Genomic DNA, 10,935 nt, shown 5'->3' with positions numbered 1-10,935 from the left:
TATATATATATATATACATACACACACATGTATGTTTGTGTATTTATATATACATAATAAATAAACCCGGTACACACATATTATGTAAACAAAAACTTTTATTTTGGATGTGACTAATCGCGATTAATCGTTTGACAGCACTAATGAAAACATTAATAAAAACAATGATAACACCGCTTCACTGAGGAACGGCAAACGTTTAGGTCATGACCTTCTTCAGTGCCTAATTACAACACAAGATACAAGAAATCACCTTAAAACAAAGATGACAAGGTTGCATACGTCACATGATTACCCCCCCCCACAAAAGATAACATTACATACATTAATAATAAGTAATAAATTATGATTAGACTTTAAGCTAAATTAAACATAACCGCTAGTGAATGAAAATAAATCTAACCAACTGACAATTATTTTATGAATCTCAACAAACTGGAGCCTTATAGAATTCCAAAGAATGACCGTGTTAATTAAATCGTTGATTTTTGGTCATCACGTGATGCGCGACCTTTCTTTGTTTTAAGGTGACTCTTTCACCTGGCATTGCAATTAGGCACAGAAAGTCATGTTGTGACCTAAATGTTTGCTGTTCCTCAGTACTAGGGCTGCACGATAAATCGCATGCGATATTTAACGCGCATCTTATCAGTAGAGCCGGTTCTGTAATCAGAGGTAAATCTCCATCACCTGCGGGCTTTCACATTGAGCAGCATTAACTGCACAGAGCCGTTGTTCACAGGCAAGCTGCGCAAAACCACGTTCATATTCGCGCGATTTTTTGCGCAGCTCGTCAGTGAACAACGGCTCTGTGTAGTTAATGCTGCTCAATCTGAAAGCCCGCAGGTGATGGAGATTTACCGCTGATTACAGAACCGGCTTTCTGACAAGATGCGCATTAAATATCGCATGCGATTTATCGTGCAGCCCTACTCAGTACAGCTGTGGTTTTTATCTTGCATTTGCTTTTTTGTTGTCTTTCTTTATTTGGATTAATACAGAACTAGAAGAATGAGAATGTGTTGGTCAGACATATAAAGATAAGAACTACATACCTGATTGATCTGAAGGGCTTCTTTAAACCAGTCGGAAGCTTCGTAGAAATTTCCCTTGTCACGTGCCATCGCTCCAAGACGCAAGTAACCTGTTACAGATTCAAATAAACCAACCGAACAGACCATCCCCTGAACAAAAAAGCCCCACAAAATGAATACTGTGATGATGCCTACAGTCCACATAGTTGGGATGCTCTCTCAAGATGTTCTTGTAGAGTTTCTCAGCCTCGTGGAACTCGCACATGGCTTCATAGAGTCTGGCCAGGTTATAGGAGGTCGTGACGGAGATGGCGTTGTAGTAGTGCTCATCATGCTCGCCCTCAGCTTTTGCCCTCTCCAAAGAAGCCAAGAAGTATTTCTACAAAGAAATTGAGAGTTTTCTGTAGTACCAAACAGCAGAACCGCAACACTCATTTAATTAGAGCCTAAAATCCCTCTTTACCTTGGCCTCGCCAAGGTTTCCCAATCTGAAGTGTAAAGCCCCCAAATTATTGAGGATCTCAGGAGGAACATCCGCTTGGACCTTCTCCTGGAGGATACGAGTGGCCGTGCCATATGCAGAAAGAGCACCCTGCAGGAAAGATGGGCGATTCACAGTTTGAGAGAGGTGTATGTTGCATGAGTCCAAACATAAGCGTATGCAGGAATAACACTGTTACCTGTATGTCTGTTTGTTCCAAAATCTGGGCGAGCTCAATCCAGGCTTCCACATCATCGGAATATTGCACTGTGACTTTTTTCAGATGTTCCTATGAGTAAAAAAAAAAAACAGGAGCCTTGTAATGATCTCAGAGAAAAACCTTTTGTAATGCAGTTTTTGATATGATAATGTCGTACCTTAGCGATGTCTCTCTTCTCCTGGTCATCCGATGTGGCGTAAAGAGACCCAAGGATTTTCATGGTTTCATAATTGTTGGGATAAGCCTTCAGGACCTTTTCAAAGCACTGTGCAGCATTCTCCTTGTCTCTACGATATACATACATCTGGCCCAGGCCAAAGAAGGGCAGTACAAAAGTAGACGAGGCAAACTGAGTGGCCTGATAATAGTACTGGAAGGCCTGGTCGTAGTCCTCCTAAAAGCAAAGACATGTGCAAGTTTATCACCATTGGTGTTAAAACACTGCAGGAAATTTAAGCTGACTGACAGGCTGATATATTGGCCAGGTCGAATAATGTTTGGCCTCTGTCCATATTATCAGTCTTTAACAATTCTGAGTAAATATTACACTAAATACTTAACTTTTTGTAAAACGTGTAAAAAAAAATAAAAAAATAAGTTAAAGGTCAGCGTTGAGGTCAGTAAAAGGTTTTGACATCAGTGCTTCGATTGTTAATTAAAACAAACAAACTATTAAAAATTGTTTTCGGGTAATTAATATAAAGCTGTAATAAAATAGTCAAATATAAATATTAGATTAAAAATATTAGATTACTGAAATAAGTTTAGGTACTAAAATTACAAAAACTAAAAATTAATTAAAATATTAATTTAAATTAATTTAAGTAATGAAATAAAAATAAACAAAGACAAAAGCACGTAAAAAATAACTTACGCAAATTAAAAATTAAATCTAAAAATATAATAAAAGCCAATTAAAAATAAATCAAGTTAAAATATGAATAAAACACTAAAAATAATAATAAAATAACACTGTTTAGTGTTGATTATGCTATTATTCCCAGCTAATTATCTATCTTATATATGTAATTACATGTTATAACTGAAATATACTGATTGATAACTATTTCAAATGAAAGAAGTCTCTTTCCTACCTGGACGTGGAAGGAACGAGCTAACTGATAGCAGCTCTCTGCTTGCATAGCCTCTACCTCGGTGTTGTGAAACGCATGAAGAGCCAGATGCTGCACTTTGCTGTAGTCCTGAAAAGCACAAAGCACATATAAAGTACAAGATCTCCACTTCAAAACAGTAGATCACAAGAGAGATCTAGCTTCACCTTCTTGAAGAAGAAATGGTTGGCGAGATGATTGAGCACCATGGGGTTGCTGGGGTCAATGGTGTAGGCTTTGGAAAGCAGCTGCACCCCGTTCTTGATGGAGTCGGCCTCTTTGCTGTTGAGCTCCAGCACAGCCAAACCCACCAAAGCTCCCACACATTTGGAGTTGAGCTCCAGGGCTCTGCCAAATGCCAATCGAGCTTTCTCTAGTTTGTTGAGCTTGACAAAGCAGTGGCCCATGCCTAGTCTCACCTCGGCTGCAATAAGACAATTTACACAGAAATGAGCTGAGTCTTGACCAGTCAAGGTTAACCTGTTAACCAGCAGTTTGGAACACAGACCCGAAAACAACATTCGAGATTACAGTGGATTAAGTATAGAGCCCTAAGACTTCAGTGATGCAGAATCACGGAATTCAGTCATAAAAATGGAATTTACAGCAAAATGTGGAATTTCACAGAATGTAGCAAATTTTGGATGAATACATCAAAAGAAGAACTGTAGAGCTAATCAAACTGCAATATACTCAAGCATGCGTAACATTTGTGCTTTTTTTTTCAGCGTCTGCCGTCATGAACACATGAACTACATCTTCAGAGCCACAAGCATTTCACTTTAATTAAAAAATTATAATTATAGTCATATCATTTCCACACAGAAACTCAAAGGTCTTTAAAACAACCGGTCAAAACGAAAGTTTGGCTTAACTTGACAGAAATATTACTATTGTACAGTAGAATGTACTTCTCAAAGTAACAATAACATAATTAAAAGTTAATTTAAGCAATATTTTTCTTTCATTACATTTTTCTTTTTTTTTATTATTTTAATAGTAAACCTCTGCTGTGCCAAAAATATCAGGAATCGCCCAATTTTAATTTGTTTGACGATCAATTGTATTACATCATAAAGCCATAAAAATCAAAAGACACAAAAAATAAATAAAGCATTTTATATTAATTATTACATTTTGGTAACACTTTATTTTGAAAGTCAACTTTAGACATCCTACTGACTATAAGTGATTTTGCAAGTACATGTCAACTTATTCTACTAACCCTAACCTAATAGGCTACTAATACTGTAATGAGAGTTAGTTGACATGTAGCTACAGCTAGCTAGTAGAATGTCTAAAGTGGACTATCGAAATGTGTAACCAAAATATAAATAAATTATTAAAATGTTAAAGCTACGAATTCTATTGATTTAACATGCATTTTGATTATTGAAATTTATTTTACAGAAAAATTAAAACAGAACACACTGAAATTAAATCGATTTCATAGAGCCCTAAATATATATTGCAAGATATAGTATTGACGTTTCTTCATCTTTCAACTGATGTATATTTTGTCAAGGTGTGATTAGAATACATTGATCTACTATGACAATCTAGGAAGTGGTCAGGTTTTAAGGAAAAGGTAAATGCATTTTTAACACATCTGGCAGACTCACCTGGACAGCCAGGGTTAGTGCGAAGAGCTTTTTTGTAGTAGGCTAGAGCCCCTCTGTAATCCTTTTTGTTGAAAGAGATGCATGCTTTACCTATTGAAGGACATAAACATAAATAATCATTCATAACAAGACAACATCTATTAATAGCAAACGCTTGGCATAAATGTGCAATAGCCAATGATTGCGATCCACGCTCAAACCTGATCCTGTAGAAAGTGCAAGATTGACCTGTTTTGACTTTGAGCATGCAGCAATCGCATTTAATAAATTAAATCAACTAATATGATATAATATGAAGTTTGATTATCAAATTAGGCCAGATCACAATTTGTGTTTTTTTCTCCCTCAGATTTAAGATGCAATTTAATGTGCCCTCTAGAAGCTTGCGTTCTGCAAGTGAACGGCGTATTATTGTGCCATCTCAAAGAGGCACAAAATCACTTTCACAGACTTTTTCATTAACTGTTCCCTCCTGGTGGAATGACCTGCCCAACTCAATCCCAGCAGCTGAGTCCTTAACCATCTTCAAGAAACAACTAAAAACACGTCTGTTCCACCTATATTTGACCCTCTAACTCTAGCACTTTCTATTCTATTTAACTTCTACTTTATATTTATTTTCTTCTTTTTTTATTAAAAAAACAAAAGCTTTCTATTTTTTCTTTTTGTGTGTTTGTGTGTGAGTGTGTAAATGTGTGTGTGTGTGTATAATATATGTGTATATATATATCGTAAATATATCAAAACTAATTTTTTGATTAGTAATATGCATTGCTGAGAACTTAATTTGGACAACTTTAAAGGCGATTTTCTCAATATTTAGATTTTTTTTTGCACCCTCAGATTTTCAAATAGTTGTATCTCGACCAAATATTGTCCTATTCTAACAAACCATACATCAATGGAAAGCTTATTTATTCAGCTTTCAGATGATGTATAAATCTCAATTTCGGAAAAAAATTGACCCTTATGACTGGTTTTGTGGTCCAGGGTCACATATTTATTCATGTTTTAAACAAACTCACTTCATTTTGTTCATTTTCTCAGAAAACCAAACATGTTCAATTCGCATCTCAAGTAAACGTATCTTGATTTAATGATGTTCAGATATGGAAAATGCAACATTTAATGGCATGACTTCACGAATTTAAGACTTTTTGCTCCAATTTAAGACCTTTTTAGGCCTTAAGTTTGTGAAAGGGCGAATTAAGACTTTTCAAGACCCACAGAAACTCTGCTGTATTAGGAAAAATAAAGTGAATTGTGATTTCAAGTTTTTCACTTTTAAGTATATAAAAATCATGTGCCATATTTACCCAGCAGTGCAGGGATGTTGTTTGTTGACTGGTTAAGTACAAACTGAAACTGAGCGTCTGCCTGATCCATCTTATCTCCTTCCAGGAGACAAAAGCAAGCTCTTCCCAGCAGATGGTTCTGCGGAAATGAGAAATGTCATCAGGCTAAAGACCTATCAAAAAAATATACAACAATAACAGAGATTACTATGAAAACTGTAACCTTCATTTACCTGATCATACATGATGATCTTGTCTGCCATGGTGTACAGAAGAGTGGACTGGTTGATGAGGTCCTTCTTTGCATCCTTGTTCTTCTCTTTTCGAGCCTGCTGGACATAATAAGCTGCCAGTGTATCTAAACACGTCATCTGGTCCTTCTCGTGGTCTCTGTAATCAAGATTTCCATCAATGCGTGCCGCCTCAAGCAACTTGACAAAATCTTCCGTCTTGCCTTGTTTGTAGTACTCCAACTGCAAAGAAATAGTTGTGAGATTTTTGCGCAGCAGAAATCCTAATGTCACCGTAAACGAGCTTGTCACTCACAGCGAGTGCGATCCATATGTGCAGCTGTGTGTGTTCCTGTTTGAGGATACTGATGACTTCATCTCCTTCTGGAAGCTGGTCAAAGTCAAGCTCAATAACCTGAGAAAGATGCAACAAATGAATGATCATTAACAAGGACGAGATCATGAGAATAAGATCAAATTCCACTAGTGAGTTTGGCTGATACAGACAGTGGAGCTCTAACACCTACAATAAATAGCATGTATTAATAACACGCAATAAAATATAGCTTCAGTTAATGTGAAAGAACGTTTGTAAAAATTCCCCTGAGAGTCTGAGACTATTAGTCATTTATTTTGGGGATATCATCAGGTATACAGTTTTTGGAGAAAATTTAAAATTTATTTAAGTAATTATTTTTTTAAATACATGAAATTATTTAAAATTTAATAGAAGCTACGATTAACTTGGTTCATTTGGAGATGTTAAGGTGTTTGTAGTATTTGAATTTGACATGCACGTCGGTGCGTTGTCATACATTCATAAAGTCAAAATAAAATTTAAAAAAATGCCTATGTTTGAACAATTTAAAATTAGGATGAAAACGTATTTGGAAACAATGTCTAAAAGTAAACTTATGTAATACGAACTATGGTGCTGTTTGATATGTACAATGTTTTCTTCTTCTATTTACTCCTGAGATGTTTGTTTATACTCGTTTATACAATTTGCTTGGTTTTCAATATTTATTGGTTCCCAATAAAGGACATTTCACAAATACACTGCTGTTCAAATGTTTGGGATCAGTAAAATTTTTAATGTGTTTTACAGAAGTCTCTTCTGCTCATTATAGCTGCATTTATTTGACCAAATATACAGAAAAAAAAGTCATATTGTAAAATATTATTACCATTTGAAATAATGGTTTTCTATTTTAATATACTTTAAAATCGAATTTATTCCTGTGATGCAAAGCTGAATTTCCAGCATCATTACTCCAGTCTTCAGTGTCACGTGATCTTCAGAAATCATTTTAATATGCTGATTTATTATCAATGTTGGAAACAGTTGTTCTGCTTAATATTATTTTTGGAAACTGTATTTGATGAATAAAAGTTCAAAAGAACAGTGTTTATTAAATAGGAATCTTTTCTAACAATATAAGTCTGTATTCTCACTTTTTTATCAATTTAACACATCCTTGTTGAATAAAAGCATTCATTCCTTTCAAAAAAAAAAAGAAAGAAAGAAAAGAAAAGAAAAACTAAAAAACTGACCACAAACTTTTGAACAGTAGTGTAGAAGTGTCTCTGAAGGAAATAATGCATTATTTATCGGCTTTAAGATATCGGCCAAATTTTCTTATCAGGCCGATACCGAAAACAGAAAAAATGAGCATTTATCGGCCGATACCGATATGGTGGCCGATATATCGTGCATCCCTAATCTTTTCTAACAATATAAGTCTGTATTCTCACTTTTTTATCAATTTAACACATCCTTGTTGAATAAAAGCATTCATTCCTTTAAAAAAAAAAATAAAGAAAGAAAAGAAAAGAAAAACAAAAAAAAACTGACCACAAACTTTTGAACAGTAGTGTATATTGTTACAAAAGATTTCTATTTTGAATAAACTAAAGCATACTTTTTTCAGGATTCTTTGATGAATAAAAAGTATCACAGGATCCCCAAAAATATTAAGCAGCACATCAGTTTCCATCACTGATAATAAATCAGCATATTAGAATGATTTCTGAAAGATCACGTGACACTGAAGACTGGAGTAAGGATGCAGATGAAAATTCAGCTTTGCATCACAGGAATAAATTACATTTTAAAGTATATTCAAATAGAAAACCATTATTTTAAATGGTCATAATATTTCACAATATTACAGTTTTTTCTGCATTTATGATCAACTAAATGCAGCCTTGATGAGCCTAAGAGACTCAAACATTACAAATCTTACTGACCCCAAACTTTTGAACGGTAGTGTAACTTAAATATAATATAGACATGAACTTCAACAGAAAAGGATTGAAAGATGCCCGGATGAAGTATTTCCATCATGTGAAACACCTTCGGAGTTTCTCGTTTTATGATTTATGATTGAGTAGCCTAAGACTCACGGGGGTCTTTACTGTCATTCGCCGCTGTTAGTTTATTAATTTTATGTAAACTTATTAAAAGCGCGTGAATGATAGCATGTTAGCAGATGATAGCTATTCACAGAGCTGCAATCAAATTATATTCCGCACCGCACAGAGATAAAACAAGTCCAAACCTCATCTGTGTCCCGCAGAGGGATTTCAATAGACCCCCGAGACATGGTTGCGACTCGAACCAAAAACCCAATATTGCCGTATCCAGTGATGATCAACAGCAGCAGCAGCAGCTTCTCCACAACATCCCCGACTGAACCTGACCAACAAAATACACTACACTTCCGGTTTAGCGGTGAAGTGCTTCAAATTAAAAGTCCTCGAACGTTCATTAAACACGCGCCTATGGACTTTTCTTTAAATAAACAAAAACTGGTCACTAATTCTTGTTTCAACATTTCAAATTCAAATATTAATAAAAGTATATTTAGCTTGACAAATGAATAATAGTAACAACAAAAACAACACATATGCTACGATAAAAGCATATCTACATCTAAAATTATAATATCATTCTATATGTTAATATGAATAAATAATTATAAAAATAGAAAGATAAATAATAATAAAATAACAAATGTACAATGTTGAATATTATAATATAATTTGAGATAAAATTACTACTATTTCATTACTACTATACTACCATTATCATATTGTATAAATAGATTAATAATAATAAGAATAAATTATTTATAATTTTATATGACTTATAATTTATAAATACATATTTATGTTATTGTTGATTATGTTGTTGTAAAGGTTATTAATAACAAATATAATAATAGTATAATATAAAATTATAATACCAAGTGATATAGATGAATAACAATGAAAATAATAATAATAATACCTTGATATGATAATAATTTAATAAATAAAAGAATTATAATATGATATCTCAATCTTACTAGTAAAATATATACGGTATCATATTATATTTATATCTAAATTTATAATAAAATGATTTGCAGATAGAAAATAATAACAATAACAAATACATAATGACATGATAATAGTAACATTTTATCTAAATTCATTTTAAATCGATAAATACTTTTAAAATTAATATGAATAAAAATGGACAATGAAAGTAGTATAATTATATCTAAACTGGCATAGATTAATAAAAAAAATAATAATCATGCACATACAATGATATGATAATAGTTTAATTAAATCTAAAATTATAATATACTATTTTTTATAATAATAATAATACATTTTCTAAATAAATAAAAGATTGACTAAAGAGAAATACTCTGAAGGTTGATATATTGGGTGAAACGGACAATGACAATTAGTGGGTGCATGCTCCTAAAAGTGCTGAGTGCTGGCCTTGAGTCATTTGATATGGAAAACTGCCGAATGTTAATTAAAATGGTCCATTACAGCATTGTTCTCTCCAAGCTAGAAGCACACAGGCAGTGAATGGAGGGTGTGTGGGGGGAGGTAGCCAAGTCATCTGGTTTTGATGTGTGCCAGTGTGCGCCTCTGATGAAAAAAAGAGGCAAAGGCTCTCTAAAGATCAGCTGTTGCTTTAGAAGCATTGAGATCTGCAAGCAACAAGGGTGTTGCACATACACAACAGTGTAACTACGACTAAGATTGAACCAAATGTATGACTGTGAACAGATCATCCACGCTGTTTTGAAAATGCCATTCTTTTGGATTCTATAAGGATTATATTCATCTAAAAAGGTAGGTAATTTTCCATTGCATTTCATGTCACAAATAGCATCGTTCCATTATTTCTGATGTCTCAGTTGTTGTTGTCATTATCATATTTCGATAAAACCATGAAACAGATCTCATTAGGTCATCTTCAGTAGTTCTGGAAAATGTAAGTACTTCTCTTGTTGAGATGTCACTGGAGCAACAATATCAGAAAAGCACAGTTTCTTGAGTTTTCTTTCTCTGGTTGTCAGTGGCTATGGCCTCAGAGAAGCCGACTGGACGTCGGGGCTCTTTAGAGGAAGACTTTGGGCCCCATCTTCCCTCTTTCAGGCTCGTATCCCAGAATCGTGGCTGTAATGGATGCAGCGTCTCAAGCTTTTCCATCGATTCTGGAATATACTCAGTGGAGCCCTGCCATCTGCTTGAGAGCAGTGAAGGTGATCTGATGCTCTGTTTATATAAGCAGCTGTAGTACAGTCATCTCACCTGTGTATTTACACTGCTTTAGATTTCACATCAGAAAACAGGACTCTGTGTGATTGTGCTGACACAAATGGCCTTTCGGAGGAAGAACTCCTGAACATAACGTTTGAAGCATGTGACACTACTGGCAAAGGTACGGGTCTCCCCTTTAAATGGTGATATAGATGCAGACTTGTGCATCGTGATCGTACTACCATTGAAAAGTTTGGGGTCAGATTTTTGTTGTAGTTGTTGCTTTTTTTCCCTTTTTTTTGTTGTTTGAAAAAAATGACTTTTATTTTATTTAGCAAGGATGCATCAAATTGATCAAAAGTGAAAGTGACAGTATATATATATATATAT

The 10,935-nt window shown here is 34.2% G+C and overlaps 1 protein-coding gene across 1 annotated transcript in view; it reads right to left on the bottom strand.

The window, feature by feature from the left end:
- The window catches only part of ctr9 (CTR9 homolog, Paf1/RNA polymerase II complex component), a 17,058-nt gene extending 8,360 nt beyond the window's left edge, over positions 1-8,698 (bottom strand). Inside the window, exons 1-12 of the mRNA XM_016235090.1 lie at positions 8,556-8,698; positions 6,311-6,409; positions 5,998-6,237; positions 5,786-5,903; positions 4,470-4,559; positions 3,015-3,271; positions 2,830-2,937; positions 1,893-2,129; positions 1,715-1,804; positions 1,498-1,626; positions 1,230-1,413; positions 1,056-1,144 (exon numbers count right to left, since the gene is read on the bottom strand). Coding sequence (XP_016090576.1) covers positions 1,056-1,144; positions 1,230-1,413; positions 1,498-1,626; positions 1,715-1,804; positions 1,893-2,129; positions 2,830-2,937; positions 3,015-3,271; positions 4,470-4,559; positions 5,786-5,903; positions 5,998-6,237; positions 6,311-6,409; positions 8,556-8,600 — 1,686 coding nt within the window. The 5' untranslated portion in view covers positions 8,601-8,698. The remainder of the gene's footprint in view (positions 1-1,055; positions 1,145-1,229; positions 1,414-1,497; positions 1,627-1,714; positions 1,805-1,892; positions 2,130-2,829; positions 2,938-3,014; positions 3,272-4,469; positions 4,560-5,785; positions 5,904-5,997; positions 6,238-6,310; positions 6,410-8,555) is intronic.
- Between the last annotated feature and the right edge of the window lie 2,237 nt (positions 8,699-10,935).

Source organism: Sinocyclocheilus grahami, unplaced genomic scaffold, assembly GCF_001515645.1.
Source record: "Sinocyclocheilus grahami isolate Dianchi unplaced genomic scaffold, SAMN03320097.WGS_v1.1 scaffold462.1, whole genome shotgun sequence".
Lineage (NCBI taxonomy): Eukaryota > Metazoa > Chordata > Actinopteri > Cypriniformes > Cyprinidae > Sinocyclocheilus > Sinocyclocheilus grahami.
This window is presented reverse-complemented; position numbering and strand designations above follow the sequence as displayed.